This window comes from Epargyreus clarus, unplaced genomic scaffold (assembly GCF_041222505.1).
Source record: "Epargyreus clarus isolate Ecla_fem2 unplaced genomic scaffold, WU_Ecla_fem_2.2 ptg000013l, whole genome shotgun sequence".
NCBI lineage: Eukaryota > Metazoa > Arthropoda > Insecta > Lepidoptera > Hesperiidae > Epargyreus > Epargyreus clarus.
In genome coordinates, this window is record NW_027332221.1 from 1,131,929 (window position 1) to 1,153,100 (window position 21,172).

The 21,172-nt window shown below is 41.9% G+C and overlaps 1 protein-coding gene across 3 annotated transcripts; it reads right to left on the minus strand.

Annotated features, from left to right (window-relative positions):
- Window positions 1-299: 299 nt before the first annotated feature.
- On the minus strand, window positions 300-20,738 carry LOC140746644 (ubiquitin carboxyl-terminal hydrolase 5-like). Of its 3 annotated transcripts, XM_073078761.1 has the most exons (17): window positions 20,543-20,738; window positions 16,874-16,999; window positions 16,198-16,383; window positions 15,207-15,313; window positions 14,298-14,463; window positions 13,445-13,612; window positions 12,521-12,682; window positions 12,046-12,149; window positions 11,408-11,591; window positions 10,639-10,850; window positions 10,314-10,436; window positions 9,850-9,964; window positions 7,864-7,977; window positions 7,204-7,354; window positions 6,325-6,543; window positions 1,494-1,603; window positions 300-941 (listed from the first exon to the last, which is right to left on the minus strand). In XM_073078761.1, the coding sequence occupies exons 4-17, from the start codon at window positions 15,254-15,256 to the stop codon at window positions 867-869; spliced, it is 1,953 nt and encodes a 650-aa protein (XP_072934862.1). In that variant the 5' UTR covers window positions 15,257-15,313; window positions 16,198-16,383; window positions 16,874-16,999; window positions 20,543-20,738; the 3' UTR covers window positions 300-866. The 3 variants fall into 3 exon arrangements, with proteins under 3 accessions (XP_072934862.1, XP_072934863.1, XP_072934864.1); XM_073078762.1 differs by lacking the exons at window positions 16,198-16,383; window positions 16,874-16,999; window positions 20,543-20,738 and adding an exon at window positions 15,880-16,033; XM_073078763.1 differs by lacking the exons at window positions 14,298-14,463; window positions 15,207-15,313; window positions 16,198-16,383; window positions 16,874-16,999; window positions 20,543-20,738 and adding an exon at window positions 14,141-14,260.
- Between the last annotated feature and the right edge of the window lie 434 nt (window positions 20,739-21,172).

Here is a 21,172-nt window from a genome sequence, read left to right on the forward strand (position 1 = left end):
CTGCAAAGACGGCAGCATCTTTAGTTACTTTAGGATTTCAGTTGTTCGAATAAATGTTTATTACTCGCCATTCTGAGATCCAAACATATTTTTACATAGGTAGTTAGACGTATAAAAAAAAACCACTGCAACTTTAAACCCGGATTACAAGTAGGTAGTATCTGTAGAGACTTTCAACAACTTATCAAAAGATGGCGTCACGTGTTTCTGAATCATACTATCGAAGTTTTCTCAACATCTTGTACAAGCTTCGATCTGAGTCTGACGGAATATGGGTGCTGAGAGGGTAATAAAAAACATTATAATTTTGTAATAATTTATTTTCGTTGTCAGTTGGTGTTACAATACTTGTACATATACTAAGTTATGATTTATGGCCGGAACTAAATGTTTTAAAAAATTTTGACCAATGCTTACTGAGCTATCAAAGTCAAAGTAATATTTTGTCTAAAAGATATCACTCAGGATATGTGGCCAGACTTAACACTAATATTAGTTTATTTGATTGCAGCACACATGTGTGTATTATACACACAAAAGATATTAAAGATTATGGTATAATGCTATTGCATTATTTCCAACTTATACACTGATCAGCGACTTTAAAATGCAGTTAAAAGCAAAAAATATACAACACATTGCTCGATATTTTAGTAGTTAAATCAACTGAATTCATTTAAGCACGATATATAATAAGCGAAATGTTCGCGCATAACAATACCAAACAGCTACCTCAAATATTCCACCGATCCTAATAGAAATCTCATAAAAATTACATATAAACATTTAACTTCCGAGAAGTAATTTATTTACGTTTGTGTTCGCACAACACATACAATAACACAGTCTAACATCAAATTTTTGAATCAATGATTTTTGGTAAACACATCACAGCCTTTCATACAGCCGAGATCTTTGGGAGGGTTTTCTGAGAGAGCCACCTGAAACAGAAATGAATTGAATTTTATTCACAACACTGTTAAGATGAAGAACATTATTTTCATAGTTATTTATAACTGTTACTAACACATGCAATAACTAAACAATATCATACACATTAACAATATTCTATAACATAATAAAACCATAGGAACCATGTAATACCTATTTATCACAGAAATCTATTAGTGCAATAACATGCCCAAAACAATATTGCCATTTTAAAGATCGTTATATCAGATAATATATAGAAATCCTAAATACTTTTTACAATAAAAGGTATTTAAGATATCTTCGTAAAATAGTACATTACAATACGAGGACGAAAAATTTTTTTCTGACAAGTGTGAGTTTGCAGGCCGAGCCGCAGGCGAGGACTGCAATCACACGAGTCAGAAAAACATTTTTCGTCCGCGTGTTGTATAAAATTTTATATTACGGGGTCGGAAATGGGGGTTTTGCGCACGCGAAGCGTGCGTAAAACGTCAATTTACGCACGCCGTGATATAAATAAATGTATATAAAGGACGCGGTTTAAATGTAATAACACTTGCCTTATTGTCATTGAATATAACCCAGCGGCCCTCGTGCAGCACGTGGCACACGTAGTGGCCCACCATCGTCGACGTGCCCATGTGCGAAATGAACGCGATAAGTCTGTACTCTGTACTCTGTAAATAAATATAGATTAAATTATTATAAACCATGTTGCATTACACTTAATGCTCAATAAAAATGTATTTTTAGTGAATTCGGGAATTTTATATGCTACATCACATAATATAGGTAACTTACGGCCCGCAACGGCTTAGAATTTGGCCTGCGGAGCACATTGTCATTAACAAGTTGAGTTTGAAAAAATCAATTGATCATTAGAATAACGACGCAATATGAAACATATTATTCATTCGTCATACTTATCCAAATTTGTCAATACATAATCTCTTAATGTATCATGATAAAAGGGTAATTAATTTTTAAGAAAACAATAAAATATTGTTTGACGCAGAGAAAAGTTAAGTTTTCAGTGTCCTGAAAAGTACAGCTATTACATTATTATAAACATCTGTGGCGCGAAGCCCACGATATACAGGGTGAATTTTTAAAACGGGCCTTCAGGGCCAAATCCGAAACTATAAGGATTAGCGAAAAATGCTGAAAGGAGTTACGAGGCCGATTTTGATAAAAACTAAAACTGCATCATTAGTTTTTTAAAATATCTTTTTCCCTAGCCGGGAATCGAACGAGTTCATTTAAAAAAAAAATACACCCTCTATATTATTCCACCATCTGATAGTGTCGCTTATAAGGATCAAATTCTGGGAAGTAATGTTATGTGACAAATTAAAGGAAAAGGAAAATTTTGAAGAAAATACATATTTTTCCATACATTGCCATACTAATCAACATACATACATAACAAATGGTTTATGTGTAATTCTTTAGAAACATACGTAAGTCATGCCATTAAAGAATTTGTTGGTTAATCAACTAATTATTCGATGTTATAACCGTGACATACGGCTTAGTATGAGTAAGTAATAGTTTGGCAAGTAAATTACCGCCGTTTTTAGGTTTTTTTTTAATAAAAATAGATAAGTGATTAAATAGTAAATTGTTATTGTTTGTTGTTTATAACTACGTTTCAACAGTAAATATAATTTTCTATATCTCTTTGTTTAGTAATCACTCGGATTTGACTCGAAAAAGACATTCTCGCAAATTGTCAATTTTACATCTGTATTAAACGAAACTCGGTCCATAGCAAGTTAAATCTATTATAATGGTCCTAAAAGTAACCTTAACTAAGTCGGACATAAAAATATAAATTCTTGAAAACAAAACGTCCATTTCGAATGATTTGAAACATTGAGCCAAAAAATTGTTAATACGCGAAATGTTTAAATTGATGAATGGCGGGAACTTAACTGCCAAATTAATATAAAAAAATATGTATTTTCTTAAAATTGAGGCTTTTCCTTTAGTTTGTCATTTATCATTACTTCCCAGATTTTGATCCTTATAAGCAACACTATCAGATAGTGGAATAATATAGAAGGTGTATTTTTTTTCAAAATGAACTCGTTCGATTCCCGGCTAGAAAAAAAGTTATTTTAAAAAAGTAATGATGCAGTTTTAGTTTTTATCAAAATCGGCCTCGTAACTCCTTTCAGCATTTTTCGCTAATCCTTATAGTTTCGGATTTGGCCCTGAAGGCCCGTTTTAAAAATTCACCCTGTATATTGCGAGGTATTTAATACTCATTCTTTCTCTCAGACAATGATCGTCTTCCCGATGAGTCTAACCTTCAATCGATGACACCACTAGTCACCTGGACCACTGGACACCAATCGGTGTCAACCACCCAGCGGCGCTCCCTAGGGAGCACCGCAAACGCCTCGTTTCCCGAATAAGAAGGTCGCAATCCGACATCGGCTGTAGAGTCCCCTAGGACTATAGCTTGAAGGGCGTGTTTAGTGGGTAGGCATCCCTTAAGGATGAGTCCTACAATCCCCGGGCATCGTCGTCGCGGCCTCGGGGTGCTTCGAGCATTCACCAGCCTCCCTCCGTATAGGCTTACCCTATTCCATATTCATCTAGGCGTAAAAAAAAACACACTCACTCTCAGTGCCGTCACAGCAGTCGAGCGCCCTGTCGGCACTCGCGGGCGTACCGCATGCACACGCCTCTGTGTCTCCATGCCCACGGTATATATTGCGAGGTACGTGAAACTCACTCTCAGGATCGCCACAACTCGCCATACAGCTCGCACGTGTGCCACCAACCGATATCTTTCTCTACCCGAATATTTTTAATATTCGGGTGAGAAAGGGACAGCGCTAACATCGCTTGAGGGGAGCATCCTGCTAATCCGCATCCGCGCCGCGCCCCCCGGGACGCGGCGCCAGCACAGCGAGGGCGAGATGCCCCACAAGAACGAGAAATCCCGCGGCAGAGCCGCACCAACCCCGCCGCAGCGCGACTCGTCGCGTGCCAGCGGTCGCCCCGGCACCAGTCGGAGCGAGACCGCGGGCACCACCAGTCGCGCAAGCAGCAGTCGCTTCCCACCTTCGGCGACGGGGGTCCCTGCGCCGCCTGTTCGTGGATCAGCGGAGACGCTCACTGGTGTGCAGCGCGCTCCCCCATCCACGCCGCGGTCGCCGGGACCCTCGCGTCCAACGAGCCCCGCTCCGCCGCGCCCAGCTGGGCCCCGCGAGCCGGATTCCACGCGCCCAGGACCATCATCGACGCCGACGCCGACGCTTGCGACACCGTCGACACCCGCCGCGCGTCCGTCGCGCCCAGCCTTCCCGCCACCCCGCATCATCATCGCGGAAGAAGCAGGACCGGCAGAAACTACCCCTGGAGTCGAGCGCCCCCCGGCATCCGCCGCTGACTGGGCTTCGGAGTTCTCTCCGGAGACCAGGAGGAGGCGCGAAGAGCTGGTGAGGATGCAGCTCCTCCGGGAGGACGAGTACTGCCCAGAAGATATCACAGAGAGCCTGCTCGACTATGTCTGCGCAGCCAACCTCCACCAGACCGCCCAGGAAGGACCGAGGCCTGAACTGGACGCGATCCACGCGTTCTGGGACAGCCTCAACGCCGACCGAGCCCAGAGGCGTCCGAGGAGTCCAGAAGAGGAGCCAGACACCTCACGAGCCAAGCGCGCAATACTGCGCGACCCCCGCCTACGCAGCCGCAGCAGGGACCCGAGGGTGACACGGAGTGGTTCCGACCCCGGCCCCTGCGACTTGAGAGGACAGATCGCCACGCCGTGCGCCTCACCAACGCCAGCCCCCCTCTCGTTCGCGGAAGCGACAGCAGGCGCATCGCGCCCACCATCCGCCGCGAAGGAGACCCCGCCGATCCCGCGCACCCCTGACGCGCGGCCAGCAACAGCCGTCGAGTCTGCGTACACAAGCGCGCCCCCCGCCGCGCCGCAGCAACCGAACACCAGCACATCGCCCACTGCAGCCCCCTCAGCCGGAAGATTTCCTCCACTTATAGTGGAGAAACTCCCTAACTGGCACCAACACCTCAAGGTGCTTAAGGAGCAGTTAGGGAGGACCCTCAACGCACGCCCCTTCGGGCAGGGAGTGAGATTCTCCCCGAAGGATGCCGGTGAGTACAGACTGATTCAGTCGTACCTCACCGACCTTGAAGCCCGGGAGAAAATCTCCTGGTACACGTACTCCCTGCCCAAAGAACAGAGTTTGAAGGTGGCCATCAGGGGGCTGCCTGCCAACACTGACCCGCAGGACATTATTGAAGAGCTCCGCGACCTGGGGTACTCGCCAGAGTACGCCCGCGCCATCCGGGCCCGTAGAGGACGGCCCGGTTGCATCCATCTCGCTATTCTGAAGCGAACAGAAGACCTCATACCGGGTATATACGCAGTGAGAGAGCTGCTGTGTATGCCCGGTATCAAGATCGAGGCATGGCGCGGGAAGAAAGGACCGGCCCAATGCCACCGCTGCCAGCAGTTCCGACATAGTTCGCATAACTGCCACCGGCACTTGGCCTGCGTGCGCTGCGGGGAGCAGAATGCGGCCCACCAGTGCCCAAGACCTAAAGAAGAACCTGCCACCTGTGCGAACTGTGGCGGACCGCATCCCGCTAACCACACCGCATGTCCGGTGTTTCGGCGGGAGGCGCGCAACAAGCGCGCTGGCACGATTGCCCTCTCCACCAGACCGATAGAGAGGCCAAGATCGAATCCGTCGGCCGGTCCTGTACAGCCGCAGCCGGAGGTTGAGCAGCAGCAGGCTGGCTCCCTCATGGCCGCAGCTAACGGACCAACTGACCGTCGCGGAGCTCCAAAGAAGAGCCGGAGAAGGAGGAAGAAGGCTAAGGCCGCCCCTCTCCCAGCACCACCCGCACCAGCACCCGCTGCTCAGCAGCCACAACAGCTGCCGAAGAAAAGGAAGAAGACGACCACCGCAACCCCTGCTCCCACTCCCAGAGAGGAGCAGAGCCGGGGGAGCTACCAGGAGGCCTGCACCAACCAACTAAGGCTGCTGCAGGACTTAACCAAGATGCTGCAGACCATCATCTCTGCACTAAGCGAGGGCCACGACGTAGGGCCGGCTGTTCGGAGCGGCATCATAATGATGTCCGCCCACTGCGAGTAGCGGGCCCTACGCCTGTTACAAAGATTCCCCCCGCAGAATGCGGGGAAGAATAACACCAGACCGTCCTGCAGCGCCAGCAGCACCAGACCTCCGCGACCAGCCAGGACGACAGGGGATCCCTGTCTTCCAACCCCCCAAGACCTGCTCGCGTTTACGAGCAGCGGAAGAACCCTCCTTCAGAAGGCTTGGCCTTAATAAGGACACCCCGCTGAGGCCTCAAGGCCTAAGCGAGAAGACACCAACGACGACTCACTCTCAGTGCCGTCCCGGCAGCCGAGCGCGCGGTCGGGCGCGGCGGGCTGCGCGGGCGCCACGGGCGGCGCGTCCAGCTCGTCCGCGCGGCTGAAGATCCAGTCGAGCGCGCGCGGCACGTCCCCGCCGGTGGCGCGCAGCGCCGCGCCCGCCTGCTCGCGCGTGAACCCCATGCACATTATCTGCTCCACGCTCGCCTCGTCCGCCGGCGGCCCGGAGTCTGATCGAACGAAACAATTGTTATGTTATTATTCATGGGAACGTGACTCGTCCGCAAGAACACATTTAGAAAGGAATTATCATTCTATTCTTAAGCCCGCTTCACATTCTTGCGAGAACGCGAGAAAAGCACGAGAGTGTGGAACTTATACGAAATGGGTTTTCCTCGCGTTCTCGCGAGATTCTCGCAAGATTATCGCGATGATGTGGAGCGGGCTTTACTGTCAAACTGATCCAGATCAGCATATTTTTTTTCAATAGACTTCTACTTCTCACTTACTTCTCACTTTCTCTACAACTAGCAAATCTCTTTTTAGATTTTGAAATCTTTGAAGGTGGTAGAAGTCTCTGTAATTAGATTCTGACAGCACCACACCTATCTCTACTTAACAACACTGTTAAACACTATTGTTCTGGTTTAAAGGGTATGAGAGACATACTTTTCTAAGGCATTCCAGCTTAGTCCTCAGAGACAGCGGTTACTTTTGTAACCAACGTCAGCGAATAATTTTAATCCATGGGCCACACTAGACACTTACCATCAAGTGAGCTGTAACTTACCATGAGCTAGACCGCTTGCTCATTCACTACTCCTATATAATACCTCAGGTAGACCGTATTCTCGTTACTAAAAAAAATATAGCGTGTAGTCAGTAGTTACCCTCTGTCCTGGAGCCGGGCGGCGTGAAGGGGTTGGCGAAGTCCCAGTCGGTCATGTGCTTCATGAGCCAGTTGGACGCGGCCTCCATGCCCGCGTTGTTCGTGTAGTACAACGCACGCTTGCACGCCTCCACTGGGAAACCCATGTCCAGCTGTGGGCGCACAATAACATTTCAATATGCAAAATAAACTTATGTTAAAAAGTTAAAAAAACATGTTTTTATAGGTAATAGAATCCCTTTGCAGTTCAATTTCGGACGAACAACAGTCATACACACTTCTGTCTAATATCAGCAGCATTGAATGCTACTGTGCTCCCGTTTAAAATAATGGTATAGTCCGTGTAAAACTGCTAGACCCCTCTGAATATAGAAATAAATCGCGTCGCCATAGCTAATTGTATGACTAGCAGTTTGGCGCGAACTATAAAGGAACCATGATTCTTCGAGGCGTTCCTATATAGTTCTGAGGGGGTGTAATGCATGTGCGGCTAACCTTACTCTCGTCTGGGATTGATTACAGATGTCCATGGGCGGCAGTAGCCACTCAATACGAAAAGTCTGACAAGCAGAGGGTTATAGGTGCGATAATAATTCTGCTATTCCATATAAGACGTATGCTTACTAGATCCTAACGAACCAAGAAATTAAAAAATACTCACAAGCTGTGCTAGGAGTGCTTCATTGTACTCCGGGGGCGGAGTCTCCGCCGCGGCCTCGGGTAGCGGAGTCTCGTCGGGCTGCAGCCCACGACCGCGTAACGCGCTTAGATCTACCTGTTTATGGTCACATTAATATGAGGTCCGTTATACAATTCTCAAATTTGATCAAATGTTTAATTGTTTTAAATATTTTCGATATAAAGATAAACAAACGTTTTTAGATGAAGGTTGTAGTACTGTTCATGGTTTGAATATGGCAATCATTGCAAGACCTATTTTTATCTTAAAAATAGCTCCAAACGTCAATAATAGGTTTTGATCTGAGGAGATAAGGAAAAAAAATTTTTAACAAAAAATACAACCGACTTCTATGTCACTACAAAGTAAAAAATAATTAAAATAAATGTCGGTTGTATTTGTTAAAATTTTTTTTTTTACCCTTTTTAGTGACGACATAATAACATCTATATATATTTTTTTTTTTTTATATTATAGGAGTAGCAGACGAGCATGCATTCCACCTGATGGTAAGTGGCTACTGCTGCCCATGGACATCTGTAATCAACCCCAGATAGGATTAGATATTCCTACCTGAGGTCAGCCACAGGTGCGCCGCTACCCCTGAGGACTAAGCTGGAACGCCTCGGAAAAGTCTGTCTCCCTTACCACACCCTTCAAACCGGAACACAGCAGCGCTTTACACTGCTGTTATTAGGTAGAAATAGGTGTGGCGGTGGTGCTGCCGGAGTCGAACCACAAAGGGTTCTACCACCTTTTATACAATATTAATACAATACCTATTAATACAATATAAAATTATATAAACGTGATGAATTAAGGTAAGGTCTGAATTTACATTGATTGGAACCGCCCGCTCGCAGGGCGCTGCCGCGCCCTGCTCGCTTAGTTTTATATTGTCTTATATGTTCCAACCTAACCTAACTAAATAGTCAATGATGAACTGACTTTGCAATTTCGTTAGAACCTACAACAAATATCTTCAACTATAACTCAATTATTCCCATCGGTTGAGGAGTTGCATATTTTGTCTTCGAGCCACATTATCAGACCCTTAAATAGTCAATGATGAACTGGCTTCGCAATTTCATTAGAACCTACACCAAGTATCTTCAAACACAACTCAATTATTCCCATCGGTTAAGGAGTTACATATTTTGTCTCCGAGCCACATTATCAGACCCTTAAATAGTCAACGATGAACTGGCTTTGTAATTTCATTAGAACCTACACCAAATATCTTCAAACACAACTCAATTATTCCCATCGGTTGAGGAGTTACATATTTAGACTCCCAGTCACATTATCAGACCCTTAAATAGTCAATGATAAACTGGTTTTGCAATTTCATTAGAACCTACACCAAATATCTTCAAACAAAACTCAATTATACCCATCGGTTGAGGAGTTACATATTTTGTCTCCAGAACCCACTCTGATCCTCATCATATTTACATGGGACCAACTTGTAGCAATTGTCCACACACGAAATTAAAGGCATTAAAATAGGTTCATAAACGGCGAAGTTATGGCTGTTATATTTACATGGGTGGAGGAGTTCCCCTCATTTTCACCAGAACCCATCGATGGATCCTAACTATATTTAAATGGGACCAACTTCCAGCTCGTCTCTGCACAATAAAAAAAGAATTATTATGATCGGTCCACTAACGGCGGAGTAATTCGTGTACATACATAAAAAAAAAAAAAGATACCGGCCGAATTGATAACCACCTCCTTTTTGAAGTCGGTTAAATACTAATATGAGACATTCTTACATAAGTCCTTCAGAGGTATCAACTCAGGCCGGATTTATATCCTATGAGTGGGCGATTTCAGATATCCTTGGATCTCAGTGAGCTCATTAGATACAATAATTAAAAAAATGTATTGTCACCGTAAACAATTTTAGCTACGACAAAATATTTAAACCATCTTATAACTAATAGAATATATATAAAAACTAACCTCCCAAGGTATGTCGACAGCCACATCTAGTTTCGCGGGCGTCCAGTCCTCGCGCACGGTGAACTTCTTCAACTGCACCAGCAGGTAGTCCGAGAACGTGGCCAGCCGCGTCCTCCTGTACAACAGTAGTATGACGTTACAGCACAACACATTTATTTCATACTTTTTATGCTACACTTATTTATTTATTAAGTACTTTTATATACCTTATGAATACAGAATCTAAACAATTGGTATATGTGATTATAATGTAAGTTTCTCACGTTGGGTTGCTATAGGTCATATCTTAGACACAGATCTCTGCTTTTTGAATTTTTCTGAATATTTATTAACACACGCTTAACGATGAACATAAACACTGAGAATAAAGTGCTTCAGAGCTCTTTACAAAATCTCAGAAGTGAATGCTAAATTCCGCTCTATCTGAAGTAATATATTTTGATTTTAAGAAATTTTATACTTACTTAAATGCGGTAACCTTGTTGTTAAGGGCGCTGCTGTTGAATTGCTCAATAGTTTCCTCTTTCATGAAACTGTCGAGACACGCCTGGAACGGGATCAGCGGACGAACCACCTGCGACGGATCCCTGGAAACAATGTTATAATATTATGATATTATTGTATGACAATTCACACCTGTAAAAAAGGTGGGACCGTGACAGATGCCCTTGCTTAAAAATCCCCCAACACGAAGCACTTATCGCATCATGCGCAGGGGCCCCTCGTTGGCGGCGGCGGCGACGGGCACGGGGGCGCAGGGCCCCGCGCGGCACTACACACTGCACTCACAGCCTCTGCCCGGCGGCCTCGGCGGCGGCGCGGCGCTCCTCGTAGCGGCGCACGTCGGGCGCGTTGCTCGCGGCGGCGACGGGCACGGGCAGCGGCAGGTGGTGCTCGACGCGGCGCGTGTAGCGCACGCCGCGCGACTGGCCGCACTGCACGCGCTCCTCCACGCTGAACTTCAGGCAGTCCGCCGGGTTCGCCTTGTGACGGCTGTGACGCTGCAACGTGCGATGCGTTAGGTTGCGCTCTGTTCATACTCACAGACATCATCATCATCATAGGTTTTATAGATTTTATATGCACGAATAGTTTTCATATCTACTGAAAAATGTCTGACATTCACATTGTCAGACAATTGTTATACTTAGGGCGTCCGTTAAAATTGGCAGTTTGAGCAGCGCCCGTGGGGCGCACGCGTACAGCGGCTTTTACAGGGACAGCGGGCTGCAGGCGCACGCTCGCATAATATTCTCAAAAATAGTTGAACAAATACATATCGCTATTTATCCGCGAATGACGCCCGCTTAGGGTTTAATAATCAACGATAACCTAGAGGTTGCAATGCAGTCTCTTACTTGTGGGGATCGGAGGTTTAAATCCCAGACACGCATCTCTATTTTTATACGTGCGTATTAGTAATAATATGCTTAAAAAGTTATCTAATATAACAAGTCTACTACGCAATCGCACTTGGCCAACGCGATGGACTAATTATTCTTATCCACATGCGCAACATGGGAAAATGTTGAATCACATTCAACAACCCCAAACCAACCTCGATGAGCGTGAGCAGATGCAGATAGAACTCGTGCGCGTCCTGTTGCCGCTTGCTCATGAACTCGGGGTGTCCGCGGCCGACCAGCTGCCGGTACATGTGCGGAGACACGCCGCGCTGAGACCCCTCCTCCTCGTTCAGGAACGAGTAGCGCCCGGAGAGCAAACCGACGCCTAACTTCGCCCTGAAATATACATTAGTTTCAATGTGAATGTAGAATCGTGACAATAAAGCAACAAGTTTTGAAGGTGGTAAAACCCTTTGTGGTTCGACTCCAGCGGCACCACCGGCGCACCGATTTTTGTCTCATAACAGCAGTGTTAAGCGCTGTTGTGTTGTTGTTTGAAGAGCGTCATAAGGAAGACATACTTTTTGGAGACACTCCAGCTTAGTCCTCAGGAGTAGCGGCGCATCTGTGATCGACCTTGGGTGGAAATCTAACGTTATCTGGGGTTAATTACAGATGCTCATGGGCCCACTTACAAATTAAGTTAAAAATGAATTTGGTTTAATCAAAATATCATCTAAATTAATAAAACCATAATATGTTAAATTACAATTTTACTTAGATCTTTTATGGTGTATGCAAGGGATCATTGTAGGCTAAAGTCTTTTACACTACTACAAATTATACTTACGTTTGTACATTGAAATCGTTGACAGGGTCTTCAGGGAAAGTGGAAAATATCTCCGGAGCACCCTCGACGAAGCGACGAATGAAGTCAGGGATGCGAAAAATTACCTAAAGAAAAAAAGATAAAGCTCTAAAGTTATAACATCATTAAGTCTGAATTGTCGTGATATTGTTTTAAACCACCAAGGTGGAGAACCCATTGTGGTTTGACTCTGTCGGCACCAACGACACCCCTATTTCTACCTCATAACAGCGGTATTAAACTCTACTGTATTCTGGTTTGAAGGGACATAATTTTCCGAGGCGTTCCAGCTTAATCTTCAGTGGTAGCACTGCATCTGTGGCCGACCTGACGTAGGAATATTTAATCCTATCTGGGGTTGATTACAGATGTCCATGGGCGGCAGTAGCCACTTATCATCAGGTGGACTGCATGCTTGTCTGCTACTCCTATATTAGGCAAAAAATCTATACTTTACCTGTACAACACTATTGATGTAGCAGGAGTTGCCCAGATTGTTGAGGCCTGTCAGTGCAGGCCCTTGCAGCGGTCTCAGCTCACTGCTAGACTCTTGGAGGGTGCTCCATTCACTAGTGCGCCGGTTGAGCTCCAGTTCCAACTCGACCATTGATTTATCTGTCTGTAAATAAGAAAAGATTTTGTTAAAAATATAATATATGACATCAATAATAGTATGTATGTCTGTATATTAATATTATTTTATCACCATATAGACAAAATATGTTAACACATGAATTCTATTATTACACATTACAAATACAAATGCAAATTGCAATCCTCAATTGCAATCCACAATCAACGCTTAATAGGACTGCAGTCAGGCCACAGATAAATTGCTATACTCGAAAACTAAGTTGCAACACCTTACGCAAATGCCTCTTACCACAAACTAAAGACGCTTAATACTACTTTATAAGTGAAAATAAGATGTAACCATGCTACAGTCAAATCAAAGTAAATATTTTGTAGAAAATAATCTTTCATTCTTAATTCAACCAGTAATGAAAGCAAAATAGATCTTATTACTTTAACTTATCACTCTTAGTAAACTCATCTCCAGATAATCGAGCCCTTTTTCTTTTTTTTTCTTCTTTATAATATAGGAGTAGCAGATGAGCATGCAGTCCACCTGATATTAATTGGCTACTGCCGCCCATGGACATCTGTAATCAACCCCAGATAGGATTAGATATTGTTACCTGAGGTCGGCCACAGATGCGCCGCTACCCCTGAGGACTATGCTGGAACACCCTTCAAAACGGAACACAGCAGCGCCTGACACTCCTGTTATTAGGCAGAAATACGTGTGGTGGTGGTGCCGCCGGAGTCGAACCACAAAGGGTTCTACCACCTTCACTTTTGCAATGACAGTGGCACTTACCTTTTGCAGTTGCTGCACGTTGATCCCAAAGTGTTGCAGGTGTTGCGCGAGGTAGGGGTCTTCCACCATGTCGTCCTCGGCGTACGAGAACACGTCGCCCTTACCCTCCGCCGTGATGGTGCCCAGTTTCACCGCCAAAGGGTAGCCTGTCTCGCGGAAGTGTTCCACCTGGGGATGGTAACAAAATTATGAAACATTTGTATTTATTTTTAATTGATCATTTATTTCAGACAACAAGGATACATAAGTACAAGTACAGTAAGTGAATACAGTGGTCAATATTATATATATATTACAGACTAACAAACATAAACTTTTATAACATGTACCTATTTTAAGTGGCCAATACATCCTGTAGTTTTTTAAAGCTTACCCTACCTATCTCAAGAGTATCTTGAGGATTTTATTAGAAACTAAAGTGTAATTAACATTTGTGTATCCATTAAGATTGCATTGTTTGTTCAATATAAGCTTGAAGATAAAATTCAATACATTTTCAAAAGAAAAATAAATGAATCCATATATAATTTTTTAGTACTTAGTAGAGATCTCCTACGAAGCTTAGTTTGGAGCTTGCTCATACAAGACGTTTAGAAAATTTCAATTGCATGATTCAGGAACAAGTGGCGCCATCTATTATCAAGATGCGAAAAGTAGCTATAGTTGGTTTGTTGTTTATAAATACCGCAAACTTACCGCGTGGTCATTCCTTCCGGGGGCGTAGAATAACGTCCGTTCAGTGCTTGCTCTAACACGTTTTAGAAATTTGTAGTAGCGTGATTCAGGAATGGCTAGTGTCATCTACAGTCGATTTATGAGTCGTTATAGTTGGTTACTTGTTACTGTATCTTACCGCGTGGTCATTCCCCCCAGTGCCGTCGAAGAACCGCCTGCCGCAGAGGATTGAGCCGTCCGTGAGGTTCAACCAGAGATTGGTGGTGAGGTCGCACTTGGCGCACTTCCAGCCGGACGGCGGTATCTTCACGCCGTTGTCCAGTTGTTTCAGACTCACTGCGTGACTGAAAATGAGGGTAAACGCTTATTTTCTACACGTTGGGTTAAAAAATCCAAGTAAAATAAAGAGTTCTGGAAAGTCTTGAATAAGACAGGTACTCCTACTAGAAGACAAAAATATTGTAATTAACAATCAGATACATTAATTTGAATTTGAACTAGTTTTTGAGGGTGTTAGCAAAAACTACTCACTCCCCAAAAACCTACTCAAGACCCATAAAGAATTTATTTGGACATACTGAATTAAAAGTGTAAATAGCTGTAAATCTGATATGTCACATTAATCGCCTGGCCACAGCCAACAGCGGCAAGGCGAGCGGGACGGCGAACCTTGAGCGGCGAAAACAAATGTAGGACTATGTATGAAGATGGCCACAGCTACAAAGGCGCGGCGGGCGGTTGAAACAAATAATTTTGTTTTAGTCGCGCGTTAAGTTGAAAAGTATGTATACGGAAAAATTTATCAGTGACTTGCTCTCGTGTATTACTTGGTCTGGTATATTAAATAAATGGCATAGTTCCTGTATACATTATGAAGAGTGGGAAATTCGCCAAGTTCTCTTCTTTTTTTGTTAAGTGGATGCGCACATAAGAACGCATTCGTTTCAAGGCAAAGGCGACATTTTTAAAAATTTAAAACGCTCGCCGCGCCCCTCGCCGCACCGCCCGTAGCTGTGACCAGCACGTAATACTAACTTAAAATAATATAATACCATTTGTAATAAGTAAGTACAAAAATTATACGCACACAGACACTTCACGACTCTCGCCATCCCATGTGCCCTGGAGGGAAGCCATTTCGGCAATCTTAAATGGTGACTCCGCGTCTATGATCGCTTGCACCGCCTTATTTACCTGGAAACCGAAATTTTTGCTCACACATAATTAATACAGTAAATTACAGTATTTATTTAACAGAGTGATAAAACAAAATACAGAATCATTATGACTGATTTTGATATTCTCTTCTATAATGTCATTGTTTTGGGAATCAATTAAGTTTTAACACAGATAATATCATTTTGTTTCTGTTTCATGTCGCCCACTGGTGACAACATGAGTCAACACATCACAGTTCATTTTTAAAATGGTTTTACCTTTTTTCACTAAAATGTTTAATTTCCAATTTTCTAATACTGTCATCATGCCCATTAACAGGTCGGCAACACAGAACCTGTTTAGAATCGAAGGTTTCTTCTACGCCGATCGCAAGCCGCGTGATCTTCTCTGGACCGTCGTCAGTCTGTTCCAGTTATAAGATCACTTATTTATCAAGCTTTTAAATTTGAATAATTAAAATTATATTTACCACGTCCGGCAAAGCTACGTATGGAAATCGTCGCTGGACATCGAATCTATATATCTATCACGGTTTCTTGCACTGTAAGTAAGTTCTAATTAATAAGATAAATTATATTTACCACGTCTGGCAAGGCGGGGTCCGGCCACGGGTACGTATGGAAGCCGGGCAACACGACCACGCTTTAGTGGTTCGTGTACGTGTATTTCGGCTTGCCACAATTGGGATCGAAGCCGCCCTCCACGCCGATCGCGAGTCACGTGATCTTCTTAAATATTAACTTACCGTCAGTACAAATATATTTTCCGTGTCCGACAAGGCGGTGTCCGGCCACGGGTACGTATGGAAACCTTCGCTGTATTACTCTGGTTTTGGTATCTATATATAATTATCTGCCACGGGTTTTTGGAATGTACTTAAGTCCAACTAATTGTTATACCACGTCCGGTAACGCGGGGTCCGGCCAAGGGTACGTGTGGAAGCCGGGCAACACGACCACGCTGTAGTGGTTCGTGTACGTGTACTTGGGCTTGCCACAGTTGGGATCGAAGCCGCCCTCCACGCCGATCGCGAGCCGCGTGATCTTCTTCTCGGGACCGTCGCCGGTCTGCTCAGGCTCTGGGATCTAGAGATGGATGCTGATTTCAGTACAATATAAGGCTACCTGACTAACGAAGAAGTTTGTTTCAGCTGTGTTTAACAACTTGGTTTGGTATATGGTAGCAAGTGTCGGGACATTTGCTTTTAATTGCTGACACTCCGCGAAATACGTGTTTCGTGTGTTGTAGAGGTTGCAGTGCCCTTAAAGGTTCAACTCCGTTCACCTATTCCTCCCTTCGACTCCACCACACTTATTTCTCCCTAATGGTTCTGAGTCTTATCTCTCTCTCTCTCTCCCTGTTCTTCTGGTTTTAGAGGCGTTAAAAGAGGTTTTAAGAGATACTTCAGTGATAAAATCAAAGGAAAGAAGGGATAGCAACGCATGCATGGTCGATCAGAACTTAAACTTCAATCTTATATGTGGTTGATAAGAGTTCATATTGTGTGATGTCCACTTCGTATCAACTGGACTGCATGCTAATTTACTTCGTACATTTCATAAAAAATATGCTTACAGGCTTCTTTTCCCTGCGAATGTGCAGAAATACTGCGTTGCCCGTCTTTTGGAAGTACTGTTCCAGATAGTTGCGGCCAAAACCCAGGAACGATGTCAATGAGACGTACAGCCCTGTTTCCGATTCCTGAAACAAATACAATGCACAAAATTAAAACAAAAATATTATATATAAAAAGTGTGTGTGTGTCAGCTACGACGCACGATTGGAGTTTACTCCTTACGAACGATAATTGTGATATATATCGAATAGAAAAAAAGGGTAAATGAACGCATCTGCTAAAATGATAAGAGAAACAAACATATATCTGTAATTATTCGGATTATTTATATTACTTCAATAATGCGTATTACATAAAGTATGTTACAAAATAATATAAATAATAATAATAATAATAATTGTGTTCAATTTATACAAATCCAATTTTAGGATGATTGATTTCTTTCACTTTGAATTATAATATCATTCTTAAATACTGTAATTATAGGTTTGTGGTAACTGAAATACGATACGTGAACTTCGAAAGTTACATGAGTTATGAAACGTGAAAACACCGCATCAATAGTTGTACCATATCTAGCGCGCAACACACACGTACAAACATACGCACACATTCAACTCTCAGACTGGAGGTAGTGAACTATACAGTGAGACTACGAAGTATCGCGCAAAGAGGAGACCCCGAGAATGAGATACGCTGTGTAATGTATTCCATCTCATTCTTTTACACGTTCAATCCTACAGATATATATGTTTGTCTCTTTCTACGTAACGCCTCAACTTTTCGTGTTACACTTGATTTTACTCCTCATAAAATTTCCGTACCAGGCCTTATAACTCAAATCGTTTCTTAAGGAGTAAACTCCAAATACTCGTATCATTTAAATACACGACAGTGCGGGTGCGATACGGGATTAAAACTTAGAGAGCGCTGGCTTCAATTTTTGTCGCGTCGTGTCGTACGTCGTTAAGTACTTATTTGGTTTTGAGTGTTGGTTACGTTATACATTCACTTTAAAATATCGATCCGAAGTGAAAACACAAAAAATGTTAAGTTTACATTTCAGAACCCCTATAATTTGCATTGCGATAATGCATATCACCTTAACGGAAGTCCGCAAATCATGGGGGTACTGTTTATACATTTATTTCGACCACAGTCGTTAGTGAGCAGTTGATAGAGTCGCAAAAATGTACTATACTACCGATTTGTACCTCGGCACCTTTCTCATTCTGTGCGGATTCGCTCTCAGCCTGTTCAACTTACGACGCGTGGTTAAAGGTACTGCATTCTCTTCCCTGTTGCTATCAGAGAATGTGCTCCTCATGTGCATCGGTGCAGCCTTCGTCAATCGGGCTGCGTACTCGCTAAACCTTACCAACATGGAAATCTATGACATGGAAGAAAGAACAGCCGAGTTCGTCAGTTCTGTCGACAATGCAATGGGCTGCGGATTTTCGTCATTATTGCTAAGCTACGGACCATTAGTAGTATCTATGGTGAACAGTTTCCTTAGCCTAATCATCGATAACTACATGCATTATAGAATGCTAGGAAACCTAAAGGAAAAGGCTGATGAAAATATTGTGCGTGAAATTCGTGAGGACGATTCAGAGAGGCAGCTGAAATGTGAAAACCTTTGCAAATTTTGGAGGAAAAATTTTTCCTTTGTATCTATTGCGGTACAATGGATTGTACCAATTATAACAGCTCTAGCAATGTATCCTGTGGGAGTGAAGGAGATTACTATGGCACAAGCTCGAAATTTGGACGAATCGTGTATGGCGATGTTGGACTTCAATAATAAAGAGTGCAACGTAACGGACTTTGAAAATTACACAATGGATCTGCCTAAATATATCCCAATCACCGGTAAATTTCTTCGAAATTCAAGACAATGAAGGCAAATCCAATGGATCACGAGAAATAGATACAGTGTTAAACAATGTGTTGAGAATCATCAACAACTTTAATAACCACACCAATTTCAACTATACTACATATAAATCCTTCAGACATCCAAAAGTCAATGAGAAATGTATGAAAATGTGTTACACGGACAACAAGAGTTTATTGTTATATATGTTTGTACTGGCATTTGTAAGTTACTTCATACCAATTACAATATCTGCTATTATTCTCACTAAAATACATATTATGGATGTAAAAAAACCCAACACGAAGATGTATATAACTCGTGAATTGCTGTATAACATTTTATTTTGGACTCCGGTAATGTTTGACACATTTCTGTCTCTTATATTTTGTTCATACTCAATGCACGGTGTTAGAACGTCCATATTCAACACCGTAGCCAACATATATCAGGCTGTTAAGAATTTTATGAATACAAAATACTTTAAAGAGAATGTTATTGTTTCAGTTTAAACATTCTTCATATATTCATCATATGTGTCAAGGATAGGTTGATTGATTGTGTATATACAAATACTATTTAGATCAAAAATGTGACTAAGATAGCATTTGGTCATGATCACATACAGAAAAGGCAGTACTGCCAATTTGTTATACATAACAATTAATTGAATGTTATCAGAATAGTATTATTATATGAAATATAGTTGTGCACATCTAATCTATACTTATTATTTGAATTGTTTATAAATTTTAAGAATATTTAGAATGAATACAATATTGATGAAAATATTGTTAGTGTTTATTTAGAAAACAGCAGAACTTATAATAAAAAAGACACAGAAGGGGCACTATGTGTTTATAATTGGATATTTATAGATATATGTATATTTTCTATATACATACATCTTATAAACTCAACTGGGATTTTTAAATGTCATTATCTGTATTATATGTTAATATTATTAAATATTTAAATTAGTGGTTTTTTTCTCAGCTTGTGGAAGAAAATTATACCTAAAGTAATGAAATGTTTAAGTAAGCACCTAGACATATAGAACATGACAATAATAATAATAGTGGATTTCTATACAATGTAATAACAAGTAATTCGAATACTAAGAAGGTACATCAGGACCAGGTATCCTGGTATCCTGGGTAGAGCCAGATTACTAATTATAACTAAATGGCCAATAGAAGTGTAAACTGGGGATTTACAGTAATCATTTTTGTGCAAGTTATAATTAAAGCATTGTTATGTATTGCAAGACATTTGGTCCATGACCACAAAGGTCTGGTAGGCATTAATATTTATAATATTCTTTTGATCAGGAGTATACTTAAAATTTGTTAAAGATATAGCACACAACTATTAAATGGACTGCTATCTAACAAGATTAATTGAGATAAATTCTTACTATCCAAGTTTATTCAACATACCTTAGATGAATCTAAAAACTTTCAGTATGCAGTATGCAGTAAAATACTTTGTAAACCAATATCATTCATAGTTAAACACCTGCTTTGTTTTTTAATTAAGTTCATTATTTACTAAATTATTAGTTTATTTTCAGTCGATATCAACCCTTAATCATAAGTTATTTCACGCACGAAATTTATATTGAATATTTTTTCTAAAGTTTATAAATTAAAAGCTTATCTAAATAAGTAACAACATAAACAATAAACGAGCCTTTGAAAACTTTCCGAAGTAACGTTGTAGACATTAATCTCAGTAACTAAATGTAAATTCGAAACATATTTGTAGGTTACAAAACAAATTGCAAACTCACCGGGTTGTCAAATGAATACACACACTCGTCCTTTTAAACCAATTGTTGGGATTCAGGAATCTTAATTTTCGGCAAATGCGGCGCCAAAAGATCCAGAGAAGCCATCGTGCAGCTTTTCTCCACTAATTCTATTATTCAGCAAATTCTATTTTTTATACTCGTTCCTATCCTATCACGGCGGAGACACGGCGTCGTTCTAAAATTATCAATTAGTGTTGTGATAGTAAAATTAGTAAATAACTAAATTAATATTGCTTTTTTCTTTTAGTTATTAATCGATAACTTTATTTGATATTACACCAAGAATACCTTCTAATTATAGCGTTAGAAATATATGAGGTATTTATATAATTATTAAGTTCTCAATAACACAGAACATATAGCACTTTTAGTGTACATATTGTTTTCTTTGACCAGTAGATATACACGGAAATAACCGCTGTAATAATTCTAATAACTTCGAGTTCTAGTAACAACTAACAATAGTAACATTTTATCTATAAAAGTCTTCAGTGTATCCGACTTATATTTGATCAATCCTAGATATTTTTCACTGATTTGATATCAGGTACTATTTTAATCAACATTTATATTTAACATAAACTAAAGATTCTAAATTAAAAGGTTTTT

Coding starts and splice junctions, on each gene's coding strand:
- LOC140746644 (XM_073078761.1), bottom strand. CDS start 15,256: ATGGCTTCCCTCCAGGGCACATGGGATGGCGAGAGTCGTGAAGTGTCT. Junction 10,851..11,407: donor ATCTGCTCACGCTCATCGAG/GTTGGTTTGGGG, acceptor CGCACGTTGCAG/CGTCACAGCCGTCACAAGGC. Junction 1,604..6,324: donor CTGCCGGGACGGCACTGAGA/GTGAGTCGTCGT, acceptor TACAGAGTACAG/AGTACAGACTTATCGCGTTC.